Here is a 27746-nt window from a genome sequence, read left to right on the forward strand (position 1 = left end):
AACGATACCTTTTCCGATACCAATTTTTCTTTTTGTTTAAAAAGCAAAAAGGAACAAAGTGTAACCAACGCAATACATTAGTGTTAATAGTTTTAATAAAGTTTAAACAGTTTTTAGTTGGAAATTAACAGTTTGTCGTCAGTATGTGAGGCTCACAGCTGCGTAAAATCTTTAAATCACTCAGCAAGTCAGCTTTTCAGGGAGACAAGCAAGAGTGCTCCTGACTGATAATGTCCCCAGCAGTAGAAAATGTACTCTCTGAGGGAGTGGATGGTGCTGGCACATAAGACAGCATCACAGGTTACTGGACTCATGAAGACAGCATACAGTGGCTTGCAAAAGTATTCATCCCCCTTCATTTATTCACATTTTGTTATGCTGCTGCCTTATCTTAAACTACTTAAAACAATTTTTTTTTTACATTAATCTACACTCCATGCACAATAATGACAAAACAAAAAACTGATTTTTGACAGCTTTGCAAATTTATTAAAAATAAAAAACAAAAATAAGTACATTGCATAAGTATTCATACCCTTTTCTGGGACACTTGAAATTTAGCTCAGAAGCATTAGTTTTGCTTGTTGATGTTTATAAACTTCAAGTGGAGTTAACCTGTGCCAAATTCAATTGAATAAGTATGATTTGGAGCGGCACATACCTCTCTATAAAAGGTGCAACAGCTGAAAATGCATATCAAAGTAAAAACCAAGACATGAGGTCAAAAGAACTGCCAGTAGAGCTTTGAGACAGGATTGTATCAAGCACAGATCTGGGGAAGACTTCTGAAAAAAATCTGCTGTATTGAAGGTTCACAGAAGCATGTAGCCTCCATTTATCCTCAATGAAAGAGGTTTGGAACCACCAGATCTCTTACTTGAGCTGACCTCCTGTCCAAACTGAGCCATCGATGGAGAAGGGTCTTGGTTAGAGCGGTGACCAAGAAGCTGATGATTACTCTGGTTGAGCTCCACGATCATATATGGAGATGGGAGAAACTTACAGAAGGACAAACATCACTGCAACACTCCACCAATCTGGGCTTTATGGCTTAGTGGCCAGACTCAAGCCTTTGCTCAGTGAAGACACATGGAAACTTGAAATATGCAAAAAAGTACTTCAACGAATCTTTCAAACTGTCAGAAACAAGATATTCTGGAATGATGAATCTCAGATTCATGAATCATGTCTGGAGAAAAACAAGCACTGCTCAACACCTGTACAATACCGTCTTAACAGTAAAGTGTAGTGGAAACAGCATCATGATGTGGGGGTGTTTTTCAGATTCAGGGACTGTACACAAAATACGGAGATAATGATCATGAAAACCTAGCCCAGAACATTCAGATCCTCGGACAGGGCAGAAGGTTCATTCTCCAACATGACAATGGCAATGAGTGGCCCAGCTAGTGCTTGAACCCAACTGAACATCTCTGTAGAAACCTGAAAATGTCTGTGAACTGATGATCTCCATCCAACCTGACAGAGTTTGAAAGGATCTGAGGAGAAGAATGACAGAAAATTGCCAAATGCAGATGTGTAAAGCTTTTCACATCATACCCAAAAATATTTGAGTCTGTAAAGGCGCTATAACCATTTTCTGAGTTGAGGGTATGAATACCGGACCGTGTATCTTTTGGCCATTTGATTGTTCTTTTAGAAACGGGTATTAAAAAACAAAAAAAGAGTGGCTCTCTGATTTTCGTTTTAAAATACAAAAATTGAAATTGAAATACGAGGCGTTTTTCTTTTTCATGGTGAAAAACGGATGAGCAAAATTTAAAAAATGATTTGATTTGCATTTTATATTTCGAATAACAAAAAGTAAAATCACAAGAAAACAGAAATGAAAAAAGGCCCGTTTTTTTATATCCCAAGACCGGATGTGGTCATCTGGTCTCATTTACATGACAAACGTGTACCGACAGGCCCCTTTGGGTTGTGGCTAGAAGGGATAGGCCATCAGGGTCGCCATCTTTGATGTGGCAAAAACACATACAAGTGAACGGGAAGCTGCTCTCTTTGGCGATTAAAATAACAATTACGTTTACGTTTCCTAACAGATTGTAGTGATTTATCTACATGGAATATAAAAACAATATGTTTTTAGTTACATGTTTAAGCTTAACCATCAATACCTGCAACCGAAATGTTTCTGTATTACACGTAAATCGTAAAGCCTTGAAATCGGTTTAGAAATTTAGATTTGATTGTTTTTTATCCAGAAAACACACAGCTCCACCAGTCACTTGTATGTGTACCAATGGAGCTGTTACCATGTTAGCGACTGTGACGTACGACCCAGCAGCCAATGTACTATGCTTAATGCCAAGTTTGGACGGAGCTGTCGAACGTTAGAAAAATAGAATAAAGGACTAACATAACATTTCTGTGTGTAATCGACTGTGATAACGTTACATGGACATGGAGCAGTACGTCGTTTTCCGAAACAATAAAAGATTGTCTCTCAGGGAAGAAGATATGACAGCAGAAAAACTTAGTCGCATATTTCAGGTAAAAAAAATAATCAAGCTAGCTTACTACCAGCTAGCTATAACGTTAGATCAACTTGAGTGGAAAATTTGGTTATGTTAAAAGACAAACATGCCACATACAAAGATGTTAGTGAGGCTTACGTTAGCCTGTTTCGTTAACTTAACCCCACTAAAGTTATGGAAAGTTATTATCCCTTAAATAATGTAACAGTTATATTTATAACTAACATAATTTAGAAATTTAGCATTTGTAGGAGTTTCCTCTCAGTAGTCACTGAAAAATATGAATTGAGAAAGGTTTGGAATTAAACACTAACTTTAGTGGTTTTGTCTTATGAATTTCTTTGCAGGTCTCAACTCATAGTCTATACATGACTGACGACACAAATGTGGCCAATTTTCCTGGAGCATCAGGAAATTTCAACACATTCGACCTTACTCCAAGAGCTCATTATGAGATTCACAGTGAGGATGACACCTCACCAGCTACAACTAGCACAGGCCAACGTTTTACATTCATGCGAATGCCTGCGACTACTTCTAGTTCAACTGCACAGCGGACTGGCACAGCCCCCCCAAGAGCCACTGTCTCTAAAACATGTCAAAGGTAACGTTAGCCTAAATTGCTATGACAGACTTTTATATTTTCAAAGTTACCAATTATGGGAAATAAAATATAATTGCAAAACACTTGAACATTTGATGATATTTAATATGAGATAGGTGACCGTGTAATTTGCTACTTGTTTTCCCCCTGACTTTTCTTTTCACTTCCTTGGCAAAGGTTGTTTTAGCAGTGTCTTTCTTTCTGGCAGCAAGATTATGCAAAATGTTTTGCAAGGATTTAGATGAAACTTTTTATGCCAGTTAGCTCAAAAATACAAGACCAACAAACTGAGCGCATTTTGTAGTAATTGTTGATATACAGAGTACATTAATCATTGCTAGGATTATGAGTGCCCATAGCAAATTTTCTTCCAGATCAATTTTCCTTGCTGAGGTGGTTGGTGGGAGGTTGAGCCCCAGCAGAATGGTGGTGGTCCGGTTTTCAGAATGTGAGGCTACCCTCCCTCATCGGAAAAGTGCAAGATGCCATTGGAAGTCATGACCCCATGGTATTAACTGATGCGCAGGGGAATGCAATTTTGGACTCAGAAGGTACAACAGGTGGGAAACATTAATTTTGTTTTACTGTTAAGTCTTTACTTTTGTGATTGAAAAGTAGATGGCACATGATTACTCATGACTGAACCAACCACTTAAGAAACGTTTTTTTCCTGGTTTTCACCCTGGCTGTTAAGGGTCACAATACTGGAAACAAAATGCGCGTAAGATTCTTGCTGTACAAGAACAGGCTTTCCAGGAGTTGCAGAGAACAAAAAGGAGGAGAATGAGGTAATCTTAAACAATCGTATTACTCTTATACACTCACCTAAAGGATTATTAGGAACACCTGTTCAATTTCTCATTAATGCAATTATCTAATCAACCAATCACATGGCAGTTGCTTCAATGCATTTAGGGGTGTGGTCCTGGTCAAGACAATCTCCTGAACTCCAAACTGAATGTCAGAATGGGAAAGAAAGGTGATTTAAGCAATTTTGAGCGTGGCATGGTTGTTGGTGCCAGACGGGCCGGTCTGAGTATTTCACAATCTGCTCAGTTACTGGGATTTTCACGCACAACCATTTCTAGGGTTTACAAAGAATGGTGTGAAAAGGGAAAAACATCCAGTATGCGGCAGTCCTGTGGGCGAAAATGCCTTGTTGATGCTAGAGGTCAGAGGAGAATGGGCCGACTGATTCAAGCTGATAGAAGAGCAACTTTGACTGAAATAACCACTCGTTACAACCGAGGTATGCAGCAAAGCATTTGTGAAGCCACAACACGCACAACCTTGAGGCAGATGGGCTACAACAGCAGAAGACCCCACCGGGTACCACTCATCTCCACTACAAATAGGAAAAAGAGGCTACAATTTGCACGAGCTCACCAAAATTGGACAGTTGAAGACTGGAAAAATGTTGCCTGGTCTGATGAGTCTCGATTTCTGTTGAGACATTCAAATGGTAGAGTCAGAATTTGGCGTAAACAGAATGAGAACATGGATCCATCATGCCTTGTTACCACTGTGCAGGCTGGTGGTGGTGGTGTAATGGTGTGGGGGATGTTTTCTTGGCACACTTTAGGCCCCTTAGTGCCAATTGGGCATCGTTTAAATGCCACGGCCTACCTGAGCATTGTTTCTGACCATGTCCATCCCTTTATGACCACCATGTACCCATCCTCTAATGGCTACTTCCAGCAGGATAATGCACCATGTCACAAAGCTCGAATCATTTCAAATTGGTTTCTTGAACATGACAATGAGTTCACTGTACTAGAATGGCCCCCACAGTCACCAGATCTCAACCCGATAGAACATCTTTGGGATGTGGTGGAACGGGAGCTTCGTGCCCTGGATGTGCATCCCACAAATCTCCATCAACTGCAAGATGCTATCCTATCAATATGGGCCAACATTTCTAAAGAATGCTTTCAGCACCTTGTTGAATCAATGCCACGTAGAATTAAGGCAGTTCTGAAGGCGAAAGGGGGTCAAACACCGTATTAGTATGGTGTTCCTAATAATCCTTTAGGTGAGTGTATGTCTAATAATTGAAATGCATTGTTTTTTTACTTACCTTTGTTGTTCAAACTATTGAAACAATTTTTTTTTTCAAATCAGCAACTGACTACCCTGTTACTGCTTCAGTTTTACAGTGGCTTTCATAATGTTTGGGACAAAGATTTATTTGGCTCTCATGGTTTCTTATATATTAAGCCTCTTAACATATTCCCATAATCGGGGATGGAAATTGAGCTTGCCCACATCCCTTGTCATTTTGTTTTATAATTTGTCAAACAAAAGGTTAGGCTTTTACCACGCCACCACTACCAACCCCACTAAAAGCCTTGCTTTTGTTATTTATCTATTTTGGTTCCCTTGTAACAGCCGAAAAGATGAAAATGCTGCAGGCATTGGAGAGATTACTGAGAAAATAGAAGAGCTTGTACTGGCATCACAGAGCCTACCAGATATCACAAGAGCTCACCAACCTGGCTGCAACTCAAAGAGTCATCCTCACTCCTTCCCAGCTGCAGACCATCAAGCAAGGGTTCTGCTGTGTTGTTTGTATGAGTAGGTATCCCAGTAGATGGTAATTGTCCCACTTGTAAAATAATTTTGGATCCATTTTGTGTAGTATGTCCCAGAGTTTGAGATTTCCAAATACACATACAATACATTATTACATTCTCTAACCAAGGTCAGCTGTCTCTAAATCACTTCAATTAATTACATGTACTGATTCAAAACTTTGTTATTGTATCATTACACCATTGGATATTACACAAAGACATTTTTAAAAACATTAAAGTTGAGTAACAAGGAAATACTGTCAACCGGTACATCAAGAACACTTTAAGGACAAATAGACACACACAATTAATAGTTTTTCTCATTTAATTTTTTTAGAGTTCATCAAGGAGCCAGTCTTCACAGAGTGTTGCCGAAGCATTATTGGCTGCAAAACGTGTTGAACAGTGGCAGGAGACCTCTGTGCACTGCGCAAAATGCAGAGGGAACACCGCAGGCAATAACATATTCGAAATTAATGGTCTGTCAGAAGCATTTGCTGTTCTGAGATCTCTTTTTGAAGAGGAGTAACATTTTGCACTTTTATACTCAGAAATAGATACTGTATGTTGTGTTAGTTTGTCTTAATGATTCAAAAATTTGGGCCACAGTTGTTGTAGTCATATTAATTTATTTACATGTTTGGGCTGGATGATGTCATTAGTGTTCATTGTTCTTGTTACAAATTTACATTCTGTTCAAATAGAGCAAATGGCTTTTCACACATTGTGCTGAGTTGAGGTTATAAGAAAGAGCAATGCCTGTTTGTATGGAGCAAAGTCATTGTTCACTGCTCTAGAGAACAAGTCTGAAATGTCTGCATATTGCTCGGCAAACTGATTCTCAACTGTAAGTTTGTCCTGTTCAGTTGAAAATGGATCAACTCCAAAAGTTGAATGTCTAGTCAGTGAGGATCCCAGCTGTTGGCTGTAAAGGTCTGCTGCGTCAACTGCATGAGGCAACAGCTCCTGTGGGATTTTTTTGGGACATCCACGGCCAGCCAAGTCATTTGGTATACCTTTACCTGTAAAATAAAAAACATACTGTTGGTCTTAAAACTTGTGAATGCCTGTTGTAAATATTGTAATCTTTGCAACACGGTTTTATTTCACCTGGAATTCGGTGAGCATTCCGTGACTCCACAAGCCTTGTAAGACCAATCTGGCACAACTGCCCAGTCAGGTTGGACACACAGTATCTCACAAGGCTGTCGTTCATATCTATTTCCTCTTGATCCACCAAGTGAAGAAGAGCCGTCTTCAGCGGATAGTTTACACGATTATTTACTTCAGGCCAGATACGTTCAACTATATGATTCTGAATTTGCAACAAAGATTCATCAGTCAATTTGTGGTAGTGGTAAATTTGAAAAATACTGTATGTTATGATCCATTTGGTCACTATGCAGAATTCCTATTAAATCTGTAAACTTATCAACTCTATTCAAGCTGACAGCTGAGCTAGTAAATTTACAGTTTACGAGGAATTCTGCTTAAGGATCATTTTCCCAAATGGAATGTAACATAAAATACACAATGCTCATCATGTAACTAGAATATAAAAGCAGGCATACAAGTATTGTGGTGCTGAAGCAACTACAAAAACTATTGAACTGTACACTTGTGGATGAAGTCTGCAAATAAGGCCTTTTCTCCTGATTATGGCGATGAGATGTCAGCAGCTCCTGCATAAAGAGCGTCAAATAAAACTCCTTGCCATGATCTACTCGCACCTGGTCCCACATACCATAGGCCATAAAAAAAAGTTTTTTTTTACTTTAAGCGTAACCATTCCAAATCAGTTTTTCGCAGTACAATATGGTTCATAATAATGTAGACGTTCTACAACATTTTAGTCACATTCTATAATGTGGTATCCTTGTGTATGCAATCCCTTAAGTGTTCACAACAATACAGGCTGTTACCTGAAAACATCTTCATAGATGGAAAGGTTGTTTTTTATAGGCATTGTAGAATGAGCAACAACCTTTTTGCTGAAGCCATCAATGGCTAAAACACGGGTGACCCCAAACATAGCAAGTTTTTCATTTTGGTCCGTATGGGCCTTGTGACCCATGTAATCAGCTTGATATGCTATGGGGTTGAGATTGCGAGCACCCTGAAAGAAACAGGAAAACGAGCTAAGTAACTGTAGCTAAATAAGCATCTAAAAAACACATTAACTCATAGTTACACATAAATTACACAAGTTTGATAATGTAAAATATTAATGCTGAGACAGTACCTGACGTCTTGCTTCATGGTAAGGCTGATGCATTGTTTTGAGCATTGATCCAATTCGTGTCTCTGCAGCATGTATTCCTTTCGTGGCGAGATACCCCTTCATCATCCTTCTTCCATATGTAGGTCCCGTCTAGAAAATAACAAATTAACATGATTTGAAAAATCATTCCAGGTGACATGTTTATCATGACATTAAACAGTCCAGTGTGCATGCATGTGTTATGGGAATTGTCAGTATTGTGAGAATTATGTTGACTGTAATTACTGACAAATAAAAGTAGGCTGAGGCTATTTATTGTGATAAGCGGGCATAAAAGATGCCAGTTGAACTTAATATGAACAACCCTTTGGAGATTCGGGACATAATGTGTGTGCAATGCATATAGGTATGAGGGGCCGCACAAGCCGAAATTCATTCTAGCACTCTCACACACTCACATTCTCCTCTCACACACTCACATTCTCCTCTCACACACATACATTTTTCCTCTCACACACTCACATTCTCCTTTCACACACATACATTTTCCCTCTCACACACTCACATTCTCCTTTCACACACATACATTTTTCCTCTCACACACTCACATTCTCCTTTCACACACNAGAGCGTGATGGGTTGTAGTGTGGTAGAAGCTCTGTTATGTAGGTAGGGGCTAAACCGTTTAAGGCTTTATAAGTAATTAAAAGAACTTTAAAGTCAATACGATACTTAATGGGTAACCAGTGAAGGGTTGATAACATTGGGGTTATGTGATCGTATTTTCTGGACCTGGTTAGAACTCTGGCAGCTGCATTCTGAACTAACTGTAGTTTGTTTATTGATGATGCAGGACAACCACTAAGCAGTGCATTACAGTAGTCAAGTCTTGAGGTCACAAATGCATGAATAAGCTTCTCTGCGTCAGCCACACATAAAATATTTCGCAATTTGGCAACATTTCTAAGGTGGAAGAAGGCTGTTTTTGTGACATTTGAGATGTGATTTTTAAATGACAGGTTGCTGTCTAATATAACGCCAAGGTCTTTAACTGTATTTGTTGGAGTAACAGTGCAGCCTTCAATTTGCAGGTCATAATCCGAAATATTCTGCTCACGTGTCTTTGGTCCGATAAGTAATATTTCTGTTTTATTAGAATTTAAAAGAAGGAAATTACAAGTCATCCAATGCTTTATATCGTCGATGCACTCTGCCAATTTGGATAGTTGGAAGGAATCATCTGGTCTTGATGAGATATATAGCTGAGTATCATCTGCATAACAGTGGAAGCTAATTCCATGTTTTCTAATAATGTTTCCAAGGGGCAGCATGTATATGGAGAATAGCAAGGGTCCTAAAACCGATCCCTGAGGTAATCCATAATTTACTTGCGTTAGATTTGATGATTCCCCATTTAAATGGACAAATTGATGTCTGTCTGATAAGTAAGATCTGAACCATTGTAGTGCCTGTCCCTGAATACCGGTATAATTGTGTAAGCGATCTAGAAGTATTTTATGGTCTACAGTATCGAACGCAGCACTAAGGTCAGCAGGACTAGGAGTGAGATGTTACCTTTATCTGATGCTATAAGCAGGTCGTTTGTAATTTTAACGAGCGCAGTTTCAGTACTATGATGCGGTCTAAAGCCTGACTGGAATTTTTCGTGTATGTCATTATTTTGTAAGAAAGAGCACAACTGAGTGGACACTACTTTTTCTAGTATTTTAGACAGGTAAGGGAGATTTGAAATCGGTCTATAGTTTCCTAGTTCATTGGGGTCTAAGTTTGGTTTCTTGATAAGAGGCTTAATGACGGCCAGTTTAAAGGGTCCTGGGACATGGCCTAGATTAATTGACGAGTTGATAATGTTATAAATGGGCTCAATTGCAACGGGTAATAACTCTTTTAATAATTTAGTTGGTATGGGATCTAATAAGCAAGTTGTAGGTTTAGATGTTGCAATAAGTTTAATTAAATCTTCCTGTTTTATAGGTGAAAAACACTGTAGCCTTTCTTTTGGGGCGATGGTTGGTACTAATTTATAGGACAGACTTGGAGGTTGAGTTTTTACTATTTTGTCTCGTATGTTTTCGATTTTCTCTGTAAAAAAATTCATGAAATCATTGCTACCAAGGTGCGGCGGAATACCCAGGTCAGGTGAAGTCTGTTTATTTGTTAGTTTAGCAACTGTACTAAATAAAAACCTTGGATTGTTTTTGTTAGTTTCTATGAGGTTACGAGGTGCTCAGCCTTTGCTGCTTTTAGTGCCTTTTTATAACAGTTTGCACTCTCTTTCCACGCAATTTTAAAGACCTCTAATTGGGTTTGTTTCCATTTGCGCTCCAGTTTACGTGTTTCTCTTTTAAGGGCGCGAGTGGTGCTATTGTACCATGGTGCTGCGTTTTTCTCATTAATCTTTTTTGACTTCATAGGTGCGACAGCTTCTAATGTATTAGAGAAAATAGTCCCAATTTGCTGGTCATGTCATCGAGCGATTCTATATTTATTGGTATGGTTATTAAAGGAGTCAGATCTGGCAAGCTCTTTGGAAACTATCTTTAGTAGTCGAGGTAATTGTTCTACCCTGTCGATAACGAGTTAAACGGCTGATTTCTGCAGTGCGCAGTGTACATGTTATAAGATAGTGATCAGTGACATCGTCGCTTTGGAAAATAAATCTATTACCTCACAGAGCTAAGCAACATGACTCTATTCTTAGCGTTTTGTCTTTGTATTTACCACAGCGCAGGATGCAGTTCATGGCCTGACCTGATGGTAGAGCGGAGAATGGGAAGTGGGGACCTGACAAGAGCTGAGATGATAGAGCTGGATAAAGAAGGACGCGGTCTCTTGACATGTCTTCACCACAAAATTTCAAATGCTATTAGATTATTAATGATAATCTTAAACTATAATTTATTTTATTTTTAAGTTTATTTATTTTATTTAGCCTTGTTGTGCAAGTTCTCTGGAGCTTGTGCAGAGGCAGCAGCTTTTGCCAGAGGGGAACTGGAATCCCCTGGTTGGGCCTGGGTTCTCCTGAGGTTTTTTTTCTCGATTAGAGTTTTGGGTTCCTCGCCACCGTTTGCATACTGTTTTTGCACTATTTGCCTGCCGGGGGGGCTGCTTTAGAATTTTAAAGTTTTACTTATTAATATTGCATATAGGAATTTATATCTGTTATATTTGACCTGTGTTTCTCTCTCCTTTATCTTAAATGTGTGCTTCTCACTGTGCGTGGTGTTGTGTGTGTGTGTGTGTGTGTGTGTGTTGTGTGTGTGTGCTGCACTCCGTGTGTGTGTGTGTGTGTCTCTATGTCTATGTGTGTTAGTACGTGTGCATATTGTGTGTGTGGAGTGTTTGTATGTGGGTATGTCTGTCTTCTGTGTTTTCAACCTTTTCTTGTTTTTGCAGGTACAACTTTAATTATTTTGCTTATAGTCAATATGTCTCATGTACAGCTGCTTTGTAACAATGAAAATTGTAAAAGCGCTATATAAATAAAGTTGAGTTGAGTTGAGTTGGTTAGATCGGCTCCGTGAGATATAATCAAGTCTAGTGTATGATTAAATCGATGAGTGGGTCCATTGATGTGTTGTGTTACTCCAAAAGAGTGTAATAGCTCTGTAAACGCCACTGCTAATGCATCGTTAGCACTATCTACGTGGATATTAAAGTCTCCGACAATTAGTACTTTATCAACGTTAACCAATAGGTCCGATAGGAAGTCCGCAAACTCTTTCAGAAAATCAGTGTAGGGACCAGGGGGTCTATACACTGTAGCCAACGTACAAGAAAGCAATGGTTTTTTTACTGTCAATTGGAACAATTATGTTCAACGCAAGCACTTCAAATGATTTAAATTTATGCTCCGTTCTCGAGTTACAGTAAGAAAGTCTCTAAAGATTGTTGCGACACCGCCACCTCGACCAACCGGCGTGGCTCATGCATATAACAGTAGCTTGGGGGTACACTCATTTAGACCGTAATAATATTTGGTTTAAGCCAGGTTTCGGTAAGGCAGAAGTATATAAAAACTGTTGTCTGTGATATTTCATTTACAATAACTGCTTTTGAATTTAGTGATCTAATATTAGTAGCCCGAACTTTATGAGTTTGTTTTGGTCGTTTATTACATTGTCCTCAGGTTTAATCACGATTAGATTTTTTCTCTGAGATTTGGCTATTTTGTTATTTTGTAGTATTATTCGGGGGACAGACACAGTCTCTATGCATTTGGAAGCAGTAACATTTCTAACAGATGAGTGGGAGGAACACAGACTATGGTTGAAGTTTTGACTTACCGCTGGGAGACGTAGTCAAGCGGTGCGTAGCGTCTTTGAGATGTTGTCAGACAGAAGAACCGCTCCGATGCTGCTGGGGTGCAGGCCGTCAGGGCGGAAGAGCCTAGGTCGCTCCCAGAACAGATCAAAATTATAACAAAGAGCAGCTTCTGTTCAATACACCATGACATCAACCATTTATTTAGAGCAAATAGTCTACTGAACTTTTCATTCCCTCGTCGGTAGGTAGGAAGCGGCCCTGATACGATGATCCTCGCCGTGGGCGATGCGTTGCGTACCGTCTCGATCAGACTCCTGAAGTCCCTCTTCAGGATCTCCGACTGCCTCATCCTGACGTCATTCACCCCCGCGTGCAGCACGACAGCTCCGACGTTAGCATCGTCCTTCAGGATCGCAGGTACCTGCGCAGAGACATCAAGAACACGGGCGCCAGGAAAACAATGAGTGCGCACCTTACCTTTAGTGGAGGAAGCGCGTAGGTTCCGGACGATTGAGTCTCCGATGACCACAGCGTTGCATTCCGTCTCGCAGAGGGCGGCAAAGCGGTTCCTGGTCGGGATCTCGAAGACCGGTGGCGGCGGTTGGGTCATCGCTCCAGTCCTGGCTCGCGCCTTTGCCGTGGGTGTGCCGGTGCAGGAGTGAAGTTCATTTGGGCTGACCGTGTTCTCGAAGCCTGGGCTCTGTGCAGAGAAACAGCGGAGTAGAAGTGGAAGGAGTATTAAAATTGCGATGAAAACTTACCGCGGATTTGCGAGCGTCAGCTCTGGATGTTTCCAGCGCCGTTTTACGTTCTCGCAGCCGTGTCTGCTTCTCTAGTAGATCCTGGATCTGCTTCTCCACAGCCTCCAGTTCCGACTGAAGTGCGATCGTTTCCTCATCTGCACTCAGAGGTACAAACACATCTGAAACATTAGCCATTAGTGATGTAATAATGAGAACAGTGTGTTAAGCAGTAAGCAGGCAGGCTGGGAATGCTAACAGCCTGAGGCTAATAGCGATTGATCCGATAAAAATAAATTATCGGTGCGTTTAAGGACGATTTTTGGTATGGGATATACTTAAGGATATGTTTTACCTCGGTGAATAACAATTTAAAACACAAGTCTTAAGATATAACAAGAATAAACGATGTATTAAGAATAAGTTTGAAAGAGCTCCGACTCAAACCACGCGCTCTCAGCAAACAGGAAGTCACCCATGTGGGCAGCTATATGGGACTGATTGTAAACTGACACAAAAGTAATCTAATTGTATAGGCTATGTATGTTCAGTAAAAATACTTTATTTACAGTTACATACGATATGTTAAACTTTTACTTGGATGAGACAAAAACGGTTCTTAACGTAAACTGGTGCTCTCCAATCTTCCCACCTTTCACTTTCTGTCAGAAATATATGGTCACATGGCAATAAAAGTGTTCAGTTACCAAGGTCTATATACCACATATCTAGCAGGGTTAAAACATGATCCCGGTCTGCGGATTTCTGCGTTCCAAATTATTATGCAAATGATATCTTTCTCTGGTTTTCCTAATTTGTCGATGCAAATGACAGTCAGTATAATTTTCAAGTAATCAACAGTTAGGGTACATTTGGAATTTTATTGAACAAACCTCCCACTGACAACAGTATTTATTTAAAAAATGAAAAACTCAAAATGCACTGTTCCAAATTATTATGCACAACAGAGTTTGAAAACATTTCATAGGTTGTAAAAAACTGAAAATGGTCATTTGTTGAATTTGCAGCATTAGGAGGTCATATTTACTGAAATCAAAAGCTATTTCAATCAAAAACATCCTAACAGGGCAAGTTACATGTTAACATAGGACCCCTTCTTTGATATCACCTTCACAATTCTTGCATCCATTGAACTTGTGAGTTTTTGGATAGTTTCTGATTGAATTTCTTTGCAGGATGTCAGAATAGCCTCCCAGAGCTGCTGTTTTGATGCTAACTGCCTCCCACCATCATAGATCTTTCGCTTGAGGATGCTCCAAAGGTTCTCAATAGGGTTGAGGTCAGGGGAGGATGGTGGCCACACCATGAGTTTCTCTCCTTTTATGCCCATAGCAGCCAATGACACAGAGGTATTCTTTGCAGCATGAGATGGTGCATTGTCATGCATGAAGATGATTTTGCTACGGAAGGCATGGTTCTTCTTTTTGTACCATGGAAGAAAGTGCTCAGTCAGAAACTCTACATACCTTGCAGAGTTCATTTTCACACCTTCAGGGACCCTAAAGGGGCCCACCAGCTGTCTCCCCATGATTCCAGCCCAAAACATGACTCCGCCACCTCCTTGCTGACGTCGCAGCCTTGTTGGGACATGGTGGCCATCCACCAACCATCCACTACTCCATCCATCTGGACCATCCAGGGTTGCACGGCACTCATCAGTAAACAAGACTGTTTGAAAATTAGTCTTCATGTATGTGTGGGCCCACTGCAACCGTTTCTGCTTGTGAGCATTGGTTAGGGGTGGCCGAATAGTAGGTTTATGCACAACTGCAAGCATCTGGAGGATCCTACACCTTGAGGTTTTCGGGACTCCCGAGGCACCAGCAGCTTCAAATACCTGTTTGCTGCTTTGCAATGGCATTTTTGCAGCTGCTCTCTTAATCCGATGAATTTGTCTGGAAGAAACCTTCCTCATTCTGCCTTTATCTGCACGAACCCTTCTGTGCTCTGAATCAGCCACAAATCTCTTCACAGTACGATGATCTCGCTTAAGTTTTCGTGAAATATCTAATGTTTTCATACCTTGTCCAAGACATTGCACTATTTGACGCTTTTCGGCAGCAGACAGATCCTTTTTCTTTCCCATATTGCTTGAAACCTGTGGCCTGCTTAATAATGTGGAACGTCCTTCTTAAGTAGTTTTCCTTTAATTGGGCTCACCTGGCAAACTACTTATCACAGGTGTCTGAGATTGATTTCAGTGATCCAAAGAGCACTGAGACACAATACCATCCATAAGTTTAATTGAACAATATAAAATTAAATGTTTACGACACTTAAATCCAATTTGCATAATAATTTGGAACGCAGTGTATATGCATACTGTATGTATATGTTTCTTGTGCATGTACGTGCTTGTGTATCAGTAATGCAATAAGTAAAAATAAAGAAAAGACATATGCACTACTGGTGCTTAAATGTTTGTGAACCCTTAAGGATTTTCTATATGTTTGCATAAATGTAATCCCAAACATTATCAGACGTTTAGATAAATACTGAAAGCAGAGAGCACCCAATTTAAAAATTAGATAATAGTTTATATTTCTTTTTTTTTGAGAAAAAGGATCCAGCCAATTCATCCCTATCCTGAGCCAGCACCGCACCGACAGCCACGTTGGATGCATCAGTGATGACTTTGAATGGCACATGAAAGTCAGGCAGTATCACTACAGGCTCAGATGACAACACATTTTTAAGGAAGTTGAAAGACTGGTCACATTCAGAAGTCCATAAAAAGGTAGCATTCTTCCCAACAAGTTGGTTCAATGGAGCTGCGTGCTTAGAGAAGTCTCTGACAAAACGTCTGTAATAGGAACTTAGTCCCACAAATGCCCTAACCTCTGATGGAGATTGGGGAACTGGCCAATTTCGAACCTTCTCTGTGTTCCGTGGATCAGGCTGAAGTCCCTTTCGAGAAATAACATGGCCCAGAAAAACAACATGATCTCTGGCAAGGTGGCATTTTTCCGGGTTCAGTCTCAATCCTGCAGACTGAATTCTTGAAAACATTTCCATCAGGCTAGAAAGGTGTTTCTCGAATGATTTGCTGTAAATTAAAATATCGTCAAGATATACCATGCAGAAATGCCATGGGAGCCCCCTCAGGACCAGCTCTATTAGACGTTGGAACGTCACAGGGGAATTAGAGAGGCCCATTGGCATGGATCGCCACTGATAGAGCCCCTGTCCCGTCGTGAATGCCTCTTCCTCGGCTACTTTCACCTGCCAGTAGCCGTTAGAAAAATCCAGTGTGCTGAACCACACAGCGCCTGACAATGCATCCAGAGTATCGTCGACACGGGGTAGGGGGTGAGAATCTTTCACAGTCACACTGTTCAAGCGTCTATAGTCGATACAAAATCACCACATGCTACATTTCTTTTTTAACAATACCACTGGCGATGCCCAAGAGCAGCAGCTCTCTTCAATGACACCCTCTTCCAGCAGACTAGCCACTTGTCTCTCTATTTCAGCACGTTTTTCAGGAGACACCCAATTCGCGCGTTGCTTGATAGGAGTCTGCTCTCCAGTTCTGATGTAATGTTTAATTAAGTTGCATTTGCCGGTATTTTGCTCAGAGGAGCTGAAGATATCATTGTATTCCAGCAGCAATGCTGAAAGTTCCGCTTTCTCAGTTTCTGAAATAGGTGACTTTTCCAACGATAAAGGGGGGATGACCCCAGATGCAATTGTTGCAGCTACATCAACTGGGGCATGAAGCAGCTGAATGTCACAGTCATCAACAGAATAAAACTCACCCAGGTGCGTACCTTCTTTCAGTAAAATGTCCTGTCCAGTAGGGTTCAAAATCCGAGCTTTTGTCAGTCCATCGTGAACAGTAGTTACTGTGTGAGCCACCACTAAGCTGAAAGAATCTGCCACATTAGGTTCCAAATAGCCATCAAAGTCGCTAGACCAATGAGTCAAATAAGGAGAGGATACCTTAACAGGTACAACCGACTCACTGAGGGGCGTTAAGGTCATTGTGGTCGCCAGGGACACATTGCAGCAAAGTGGAACAAAGTCTTTGTTGGTGAGGAGAGGAACTGAAATGTCCCAGAGTTGTTACTTAGCTCGGCTGAGTTCTAACAAGGCGTGATTTTTCAACAGAAAGTCCCACCCCAACAACACAGACTGTGTGGTTTCTCTCAACACGTGAAATACCCAGCTGAAATGTTATTGTCATGGTGCCCAGCATGTCCAGGATCTGTCCATTCATGTCTCGAGCCGCCACATAATCCTTTTTCAGAGGGCGATTGCAAAGTACTGGAATTGACATGCGAAACGCTGCAGCTAATGAGCGACACACTGGAACCGGAATCCACTAAGAGTTGAACCTCCACGCCTTCAATTACTCCTCTCACATAAGACACCAGCAGGTCTTGGTTGTTGTTTGTGACTTCATCAGTATCTTTGGAAATTGAATTACTGGTAGTAGTGTTGTCAATTCGAGGGCCCATGGGCAATATAGCTGGCGTTTGGGCCGCAACATCAGCTACAGTCCTTTCCCGGCCCACTACGTCGTTCCCCTGCACCAGGAGACATAAAACGTATGCCACACTTCCTTGAGTCATCCTCATAGCTGTACCTTCGGCGTGGACTGGGGCTAGGGCTGCATCTTGAAGAAAACTGCACAGAGTATGAGTCCTTGGAATCACGATAATCTGTGCCCGACTTATACTTGTCACTGTGTTGGTATGATTGCCTCTCTGGTGAACGGCCTCACCGTGTACTGTCAAAGACACGTGACTGGCATCCACGGCCACCACAGCAGCACCGACACGTTCCATTAGACTGAGAGTCACACTCCTCCATTGCTCTAGAGCTCGCTTCGGTTCTCAATTTTTGGTTCTCCTCTCCCAAACATCTCAGTTCCATTCTTATCTCTTTTCATTTCTTCTGCTAATTTATCTACTGCTCTGTAAAGTCCAACATTATCCTTTCCAGAGTGAACAGCAGCCACTGCCCCTTCCTCACTAAGACTGTGAGCAGCATTAACAGTCATACAATCAGTCTTTATCGACTCCCTAGCATTTTCGCACCGACCTGCAATTGTGACAGCTTCCTCTAAATCCGTAGCTCCTTGTTCCTGACATTTTGTTCTGAGAACCGGGTCTAAACCAGCCAAGAAACGACAATTTTTTTCTTCTTTTTGAGCCTTGTCGCCATATTCAGGAAAAGCTTCATCAACCAACCTGCTGATCTCAGCCGCATACACCTCCAAACTTTCCCGCGGAGCTCGAGGGCAGGCCAAAAGGCTGGCTCTGAAGCGATCCATAAACTGTCTTTGTCCGAATGCCCCTTTGAGTTTCTCTTTCGCAGCTGTGTAATCCACCTGAACGGCACCAGGAAGGCTGTCCCACAGCAGAAACGCTGCGTTGCTCAGACATGTTGGTAGAATTCTCGCCAACTCGTAACTGTATGAAACACCGTCGTCATCCTCCGTGAGCGCTCTGATCGTGACCTCGAACTGACGCGCACAGTATAGAAAACTCTGCCTCTCATCACCGGCATCAGAACGGCGGCGGCAGCTCAATCCTAATGTGTCTGCTGCTTTTGTCACCATCCCATCTCAGGTGGAAATCAAACTCCTCTTTACACCACATCCTTGAAGCTTTGACCACGCGCACCCTCACTTTCTAAAACTTTTGGAGCTAAACTAACTAGTTAAACCCCCGCCGCGCCTCTCTTACACGAACGCAAAAAAATGAACAAAACCGCTGCCACCAATGTAACCGAGCGTTTGTGTAGGTTCGCCTGAAACTTGCATTTAATAAAATAAGAAACGGATGCTCTGGGTCTGGTCCAAAAACTCTTCTGGGCCCGTTTTCATAAAACATTTTATTTTAACATTAAGAGCTCTCCTAAACAGCAGTAAAAGTTTTTAGTTAAGAGTTTCCACTTAAAACCTATTCACTATGCTGCTGAGAGCAACTTTTACCAAGGAACAGAAATAAATATTAAGCTAAGAAAAAGGGCGGGGTTGACCTCGTTGCTATGGATGATGTCAGCAGGTTTACTGACTATGACCACAGTGATTGGCTGATAGAGGATGGGTCTCTGTCAGTCATTTAATCATATAAATATTATAGTATGTGGTCTCATGCTGACATATTTAAATTAAGATCTTAAAACAAAAATGTAGTCATATTCAAATAAAATGTTTTAGTATTTATTGCCGTATTCAAATTAAGATTATAAAATATACACTAAATTACTAATTCAACAAGTGAAGAGTTCATTTACAAGAACAGATAACTCAAGTTTTTATTGTGCATTCCAATTAATATTAATCAAATTGTTTGTTTTTTTATTGTTTTTTATTAAGTAACATTAACTTACAAAAATACAGCTAACAAATACAACAAAACACAATAAACAACATGATTTTTGAATTATTTAAAAAAAGGAGTTATCTTGTGCAAATGAACTATATGTTCATATAAACTAAATGTTCAGCTAATTGTAAACATTTTGCCTGTCTCATAAACAGTTAGCAGATATTAGTAGTCTTTATGGTTGAGCTCATTGTCATGAAATCTTTCTAAAATGTTTAACCCTTTAAGCGCCTCAAGATCAAGATTTCAAAAGCTTGTGGCTTGAAAGGGCTTAAAGATAGAGATCTTCTGTAAATTAGAAAAATGTTGGGCATGACGGAAAGTTTATGTGAGGTGTAAATATACTCATCTAATTAGCATATTATGACGTCATCAGGGGCGGCCTTCTTGAATTTCATAATATTCAGGAAATAGTAGATATTGAATTGATGTTTGAACTTATTTGCATGTTTTTTTTTTATCTTTTTCTGATCATTCCAAATGATCAGAAAAGAGGAAACCACCAATAAAACATTTTATATTATTACTATATTACTTCAAAAGAGCTAGTCCCAGCCAACATTTTTTTTGTGGGGCCAATGTAGGCCCCATATGGGCTTGAGGCATGGGCCCCAAGTGGGTTTGTCCACGGGTTCCATGTCGGCCCTATGTGAATTAGCCCATATGAATCCTACGTAGAATCTGAGTGGGGCCCATGTGGGACCCAAGTGGGCAACATGCATAAGGCCCATATTGGTCCCACCTTATAAAGCCCATGTGGATTAAACCAAGGCCCTGTATGTTTAATGGAGGTGTATACTTGTACAGTGTATACTTGAGTGGTTCTAGATGATGTTTTTTGAGGTTTCCTACCTGGACAGTACAATTTTTGTTATTTCTAAATTGTAATTGACCTTTCCCATTCTTATGGTCTACCAAATACAATGCAATTTTTACTGATTAAATGATAACTGCAGCATTTGGATGTTGCTTTGTTAGATGTTAGTCTTCAAAATGAATAATCTACTACTTTATATTTGCCTGTACATCATAAACATAATAGGTGCATTCTGAAAATGAAAAACACATGGATGTTCAATATCAAATTTATTATAATTTTCTGATCCTTAACACAGAATATTTAACTCAACCTTAAAAACAGTCTTAAATGTTAAATTAATTAAAAATAGTTTGATAGATTTCAGATTAGAAAGGGTACTTTAAACTCAACTGAACAAAAAATATTTTGAACGCTTAAAGTGCTGACAGTCCAGACTGCGTTAAGGGCTCTTTTTCCACCCCTGTCTCTTGCTCCAGTGGTTTCAGTCCACACCTGTAACAGAAGAACACAAATACAGTTATTTGATATGTCCAGCATCATAGTTTACAGCACAAATGAGTACTCTAAATGCTATCAATTTAATGTCAAACAATTCAAAAATGCATCACCTCACAATAACAGATTTATTAGTTGACAGATACAGTATATACTATATAATCTTATGAACAATGTTATGTGTAGTCTGCATAATGAAGGCAGTGATGCTGCATCTATGTGCAGATCAATCATTTAAACCCCTGGGGTCCGAGTGGGTTTTAAATCCTGGAGAAATTTTGTCATGTCCTGAGATTTGTGCTTTTTAGTAATGCACCCATATTTTAATACATTGTTATAAGTGGTGGGACATTATCACGTTGTGCTGTCAATCACTCTCTGGTAAAGTTACGCTGAGAACCCTCAAAGGCTTTTCATTTATAATTAGCACTACACGAACCAGAAATATAACGCAAACAAAGCAAATACAACAAATCCGTGTTATATGATGTACATTGTCAGTAAAAAACAAGGTTCTTGAAGAACACATTAACATATTTAAAACGTAATGGGAACTAGCATTCTAGCACTACACAGGCTGCAGACAACGATAGCGTGGGCTGCATAAATCTGGTCTCAGAACAGATTACAATTTATGTCCTAACGTTACATCGTTTCTGACATCAGCCTTTTGAGCTTTACACGTTTGAGGAATTAAAAAGAATGGCATTAAATTGTTAAGTATCGTAAATTAGTGTCACTCATCATAGGCTGTGGTAAAGTCAATTCAATTTTACCTCAGGTGGAAAAATGGCAGGTACACGATGCCATTGCATTTTGCATACAAAATGCAAAGTAAAATAACGGTCAAAACAGGGTTCCCGGTGCTTGATAACACGGATAACAAAACCACGCTTAAGAAAATATGAATTTTACCTTCTTATTTTTCCAGTCCCGACTCGATGAACTTGCTGCTCCGTGGAGTTGCCAGCGCGCCACTGCTCTGCCAAAGATATCCTTCCGCCGATAAAGAAACTCTTCTGTAGTTTGATTTATTTATTTAATTTAAATCATAGCTGTCATTTAAACATTAAACATTTTCAACAAAATAATATTTAATTATGTGATATAAGAAAAATCTACCAAAACTCAGGAGAACTACTTTGTCAAGCGGAACAAAGTGTTCTCGGTCAGGGGTGTGCTCGACTGCATCACCTGCGCAAAGCAATCAGGTTATGACATCAAGATACCGCGACATCGTTTCTAGGCAAGTGCTTCCTGATCGATCTCGCGGTAGTGTGACGTAGGCCGGTCGGTCTGCGCAGCTAAGTACGAAGTCGAACGTATCTATCACATTGAGCAAGAACGTCGCTTGTGAGACTCATGTAAATTGACCTGGATATCTGCATTTATCTATCGTGGTTGATTTTCATACAGTTAGGACAGTGAATACTGATACAGGCCTATTGAATGAATTAACAAAAATATTCCAGAAACTCCGACCATTTGCATTAAATACATAACAAAATCAGCCTAAATATCTGAGATATTTGTATGTTAAAAGGATTATCAACCAAATATAAGAACTTTAAAAAGTTCAAATGCATAATGTATTTTAAGCATGAAATCATATGCCCACTTGGAGCCTCATCTCACCAGTCTCATATGCACTGTAAACCCGGATAAGTTGGCAATACTCAAATATTTTGAGGCAACTCGTTGGTTTAAGTAAGCAGAACCTTCAAATTTTGATTACTGTTAAGTTAAAGTTCGTAAGAAATCTTAGTTAGTGCGAATTAAATATTTAATTTATCCTTTTTATGAAATTAAGTAGACAGAACTTAAACAAATAAGTACCAAAATTGCATTTTTAAGTTAACTAAACTAAATTCTTTCGGATTCATTATTTTGCATATTCCTTAGTCTTAATATGCATAAATCAAACACCTTGACTTATGCAATCCAAAATGAGCAAGAAAAGACTGATCTCAGAACTGGCATTAGAACAGTTACTGCTCACTGGTGACATAACACATGTTACAGGTGAAATGTAGCTTCGCAGAGACTAGGCACATGCACCACTCTTCTAAACAATGGTAACCACAAAACTGAAAAATATGTCAAACTCTTCTAAATATCTAAGAGAAGTGAACATTAAACACTAAGAAGTCTTTAACTTTACTAAAACATATAAAATAATCATATTTTTTTAAATTTACTCTCCTAATGCAGTCTGACGCAAAGCATGCTGGGAATTGGAAATCCTTCTTAACCAATTGTTGAATTAACATGTTTAAATTAAGTAAGGAGCAAATAATTTTTTTGAGTTTTATTCAAGTTAATCAAAAATAATCATTATACTTTACTCAAAAGTAAAAAAGTGTTTCACGAACTTAAAATATTTAATATATAAGTAGAACTTTTTTATAAAATTAAGTTTACATTACTTAATCTGTTTGATTATTTTGAACATTTGGGTTTACAGTGTGGGCAAAGCTATGTGGGACCCATATTGGTATCCCACACGGGGCCCATATGTTTTGCCCATCTTAAACCTATGCCCATGTGGAGCCCATATCGCCCAGATAAAACCCATATGGGGCCCACATACCAATGTTCAAATGTACGCATTTAAAGGCGTTTAAAGGCATAGTATGTATTTTAAGCATAAAATCCGTGTGTCCACATGCAGCCCATAAAGGTCCCATAAGGGCAAACCTATATGGGCCCCACATTTGTAATCCCACATGGGGCCAATATATTTTGCACTTTTTTAGCCCATGCCCATGTGGAGCCCATGTCGCCCAGATATAACCCACATGGGGCCCACATACCAATGTTGGCTGGGAGTGCTACTTCCAGCCCTATTTACCCCTGCTGCCTCTACCTCTAGCAACAGCTCTCCTATGGACACTACGACCACGTTCACCCATGCCACCCCATCCCAGTTGAGCAAAGGGTCAAAATGATCATTTATATGTGCTTTGTGAACACTCGCGCCTTGCTCGGCGGCACCATTGCGCTGCAAAGATGTACCGGGAGACGCGCGATCATTAGATGACCGACCGTCATTTCCAAAAAGCAAATATTCCCCTTCATAGTCAGAATCGGCGAATAACATTTGCAACACATCCTCACAGTACAACTTTTTATTAGCCATTTGGCGATTTTCTCTCACAATTTACTCAGACGCTCTGAACTGAACGGCTTCCGCATCAATGACACGATAGCTCACTTGCTCTGCTATTTCCTCGAACACTTTGAATAGGAACATGACGTCATTTTGGTCTAGAATCGAAGTACTACATGTCTGCCATCTAGTGGTAGGGAATACAAATTAGATATTACACCATATTAGGATCTACAGCCTATTTTATTAAGTATGACATAGGGGTGGGCGGAATGACCAAAAATCTATTTCACGGAATGAATAGTTTTATTTCACGGTAACGATATATTTCATGGTAACAATCTACTATTTTAATTCTATATCTTAGAAAAATTAGGTATTAGATTGATTTCCTTTATTTATATATTACAGTTCATTTAAATGCTCACCATATAGTTAAAATGTAGGAAAGTTATGAAAATGTAATAAAGATATCAAATTAAGTTCTGATAATGAGATTTATTATTAATTTATATTTATCTTCTAGCTATATCATATGTATACAGTAGGAAGATAGCCAACAAGTATGACAATGAAGTTTGAATATATGCACAAACAATGAGAGCAATGTATACGACTGGTGTTATAAACTGGTGTTCATGGGGTTTGTACTGTAGGTCTTTATCGTGCTTCACTCTTTATCAGATGCGCACTTTTAGTGTGTTGCGACTCTCTGTCTTTAGGTTTGATTATTCTCGTGCTTGTCTTCGCACTGCAGTGTCTGTCTGGTGACTCCACACCATAGCTCCACACACGTCTCCCAGTGGCAGTGCTCACATTACCGCGCGTTACAATGCAAGTTTCGCCTTGGCTCGCCTAAAGTTAAACTTTATTAAAACTATTAACATCTTTACAAAGCGACATGTCTTCTGAAATACCCGAGAATGAGCTTTATTCTATGCACGCGCAGACCACTGCACGAGCACTGCGGGTGAGAGAAGTGCCGGACTGGAGCGGATCACGAAACTACAGACTGAAAGAAGGTCAAAAGAATGTTTGATTTGTTCATTTGTTATCGGTGAATTAATTCACATGTTTTTTTCATCATGACGCCCGATTTGCAGAGCGCCGAGTTAACCACGCCTACTTATTTACATTCCGCGGAATACACGGAATAGAAAAATCTCTTACGGTTGACAATTCATTCCGCGGTAACAGAATATTCCGTCATTCCGCCCAGCCCTAGTATGACGTCTTGTCGCAATTTTGTTAAGTTTCAAGGTAGACTGCCGGTGTTACAACCATTTTAGGATTGTTGTGAGTTGGTCTTAGTGACTTAGGAGTCCTCTTCACCACTCCTAATGTCTCACAGTTTTAGGAGCTAGTTTTAGCGCTAAAACGCTTTGTGAAATACTCTTAGCACAAAAAATTAGGAGTCCTAAAATTAGGACAGGATCTCATTATTTTTAAGAGTTTCTCCTAAATCAGCAAGTTAGGAGCTACTTTTAGCCTTAAGATGTTTTGTGAATACGGGCCCTGGTTTATTAGTAGAAACCACATGTAATCCAACAGCACTCTAGTTCTTAGTGCGCATGCCCACCACGCCGAGCCCTGAGGGGAAAACGATATTGCACACACACACATATTACAATGCGAATGCACTCAGTATTACAAAATAAAACACTCAAATAAAATCTGTTACAGAAATATACTCAAATAAGAGTAAAAGTACCCACTTTTAATTTTACTTTAAAAGTACATATTTTCCAAAATGTTACTCAAGTAAATGTAACGAAGTAAATGTAGCGCGTTACTACACACCTCTGATCATAACATGTGACAGAACTATAATACAAGGGAAATGATAAGGAAGATTAACCCTCTGGGCTCTGAGGGTGTTTTGAGGCCCTTCAGAAGTTTTGACATGCCCTTACATTAGTTTTTTTCAGTTGTTTATAAACATATTTATGGCTAAAGTCTCATTTCACTGTGTTCAGCACAAACTATTCTACAATATTACGCAAGCAACGTGTACAGCATGTACATATTTACATTTCTAAGAAAATAATTTTTATGCATGGTTAGTAAAACATACATTTCTCACTGAAATTCAAAAGTCACTGAAATAAGGTCAGAAAGCACATACTAAACATATATTCACATGACAGTACTACTGTGCAAGACACTGTCTGTTGTATCTTAAGGAACAACTGACATTCAAGACTGCAGTGTTCTGACTGAATAATGATAATAACATGTATAACAAGAAAGGTATATATTAAATTACGTTAAGATCATGCAAGTATATCCTCTCCATGATAAAGAAAAACCCCTTCACAATGTCAGACAAATAAGGAACACTCTCCAAGAGGTAAAGATGTCAATGAATAAACAATAAAGAGAAGACAAGGACAACTACAAAGGGTTCACAACAAGGCGCAAACGCCTCTACCCTGATGGCTAGATTAGACTTCTAAAATAGCCAAACAAGCTCTAAAAAAGCATTTTTAGAGAGATAAAACTAATATCAACCTATACAGTATAAAACTAACAAAAACAATACATAATTTGTATTCCTATAAGTTTTGTAAATGGCACACAACATTGTCTAAAACAATAGGAGTGCATAGACAGAGCTTTTTGAAGATTGTGCAGCACCATTTCTTCAGAACCTGGCTGAGTGCCAACTGCATGAGTGCCGACACCTGACATAACAACCATAACTAATCAAATAAACTTGATTACAAGGATTAATATGTAATCTCTCATTGGAACTCGAAATGGACTTAAACATTTTTGTAAACTAAACAAATAATATTAATTTTGGAATTAATGTAACATCTAACTGCATGTGCTGCATGCCGTTGATTTACCTTGCCAATAGTGGCATGCGTGCCTTACACTCTATTTTAAGGATTTCCGCCTGGATTTAGCCTACCCAAATTGAAAAGCTTCCCATACCCACATGCAGAGATGTAAATACAAAAGTTTGGTATCATTTTACAGGAACCCTTTGAAGTTACATAAAACACTGTTGAAAGTGATAAAAATGATTGTATATGTTGTCTGTGTTATAATAAACACATAAAAAACAGGCGCTCTTTGAGTTTTTTTTACAACCTGCAGTTTGAAAGTATATAATTTAGGCTATGAGGGCTGCAGCTCCCTGAAAACAATTTTATTTATTTCCAGCACATATCAGCAAATTGAGGAAAAATGAAATTTGTCTCTATCATAATCCAATCAAGAGTTATTCTATTATAACTGAAGAGAAGAACAATCCCCTTTTTTATACAATTTCCACCTACCAAAATTTGAAGTACCCACATACAGTTGAATAAATGCAATATATTGATGTCATTTTCAGAGGTGGGTAGAGTAGCCAAAATTTTTTTTTTTTAGATTTAGATTCAATTTATTGTCATTGCACATGTACAAGGCAACGAAATGTGACCTCTGCATTTAACCCATCCAGAGAGTAGTGAACACACGTACCCCCGGAGCAGTGGGCAGCTATCACTGCAGCGCCCGGGGAGCAAGTAGGGGTAAGGTGCCTTGCTCAAGGGCACCTCAGTTGTTACCCGCCGGCCCTGGGAATCGAACCGGCAACCTTCTGGTCATGAGTCCGACTCTCTAACCATTAGGCCACAACTGCCCCCTATTAAAATCTTTACTCAAGTAAAAGTACAAGTAACTAGAGAAATTGTTACTCAAGTAAAAGTAAAAGACACTATTTTTAAAATTACTAGAGTAAAAGTAAAAAAGTATGCAATGAAAAAACTACTCAAGTAGCTAGTTACTTAGTAACTTTGTATCTGATTATATAGGCCTACTACATAAAATTAATATTAATGCCAATATTTTAATATTACAATTTAGTCAATACTTTTAATTATCATAAGCAGATATCTTTTCAATATACTAGAGAGACTAAAGAATAGACAAACACAGAAGAGACAAGCATTTCTGTAAATTTCATCTAGTCCTGATGTCAATGTAGTTTACACAACCTGTTTAGAATAATAGACCATGTCAAACTAAAGCATGAACTAAACTCAGAG

General features: G+C 39.4%; 3 protein-coding genes across 6 annotated transcripts in view; 1 reads left to right on the forward strand and 2 right to left on the reverse strand.

Moving 5' to 3' along the window:
* The window catches only part of itga6b (integrin, alpha 6b), a 315524-nt gene that overhangs the window by 184368 nt on the left and 103410 nt on the right, over positions 1-27746 (forward strand). The gene's annotated exons all lie outside the window — the stretch shown is intronic.
* LOC130552615 (uncharacterized) lies at positions 6019-8341 on the reverse strand. The gene is made up of 4 exons (XM_057331005.1): positions 7918-8341; positions 7292-7791; positions 6786-6990; positions 6019-6697 (listed from the first exon to the last, which is right to left on the reverse strand). The coding sequence occupies exons 2-4, from the start codon at positions 7427-7429 to the stop codon at positions 6393-6395; spliced, it is 648 nt and encodes a 215-aa protein (XP_057186988.1). The 5' UTR covers positions 7430-7791; positions 7918-8341; the 3' UTR covers positions 6019-6392.
* Positions 12013-13605, reverse strand: LOC130552613 (uncharacterized). 2 transcript variants are annotated; one of them, XM_057331000.1, is made up of 3 exons: positions 12945-13605; positions 12661-12883; positions 12013-12604 (listed from the first exon to the last, which is right to left on the reverse strand). In XM_057331000.1, the coding sequence occupies exons 1-3, from the start codon at positions 13119-13121 to the stop codon at positions 12576-12578; spliced, it is 429 nt and encodes a 142-aa protein (XP_057186983.1). In that variant the 5' UTR covers positions 13122-13605; the 3' UTR covers positions 12013-12575. The 2 variants fall into 2 exon arrangements, with proteins under 2 accessions (XP_057186983.1, XP_057186982.1); XM_057330999.1 differs by having other exon boundaries at positions 12013-12883.

This window comes from Triplophysa rosa, linkage group LG4 (assembly GCF_024868665.1).
Source record: "Triplophysa rosa linkage group LG4, Trosa_1v2, whole genome shotgun sequence".
NCBI classification, from domain to species: domain Eukaryota; kingdom Metazoa; phylum Chordata; class Actinopteri; order Cypriniformes; family Nemacheilidae; genus Triplophysa; species Triplophysa rosa.

Bases quoted from the DNA above. Each gene is read 5' to 3' on its own strand.
- LOC130552615 (XM_057331005.1), bottom strand. From the start codon at position 7,429: ATGGCCTATGGTATGTGGGACCAGGTGCGAGTAGATCATGGCAAGGAG. The intron at 6,991-7,291 runs GTACAGTTCAAT...TTGCAAATTCAG, and splicing joins TGCAGACTTCATCCACAAGT to AATCATATAGTTGAACGTAT. The intron at 6,698-6,785 runs GTGAAATAAAAC...TTTATTTTACAG, and splicing joins GAATGCTCACCGAATTCCAG to GTAAAGGTATACCAAATGAC.
- LOC130552613 (XM_057330999.1), bottom strand. From the start codon at position 13,121: ATGGCTAATGTTTCAGATGTGTTTGTACCTCTGAGTGCAGATGAGGAA. The intron at 12,884-12,944 runs GTAAGTTTTCAT...TTCTCTGCACAG, and splicing joins CTGACGCTCGCAAATCCGCG to AGCCCAGGCTTCGAGAACAC.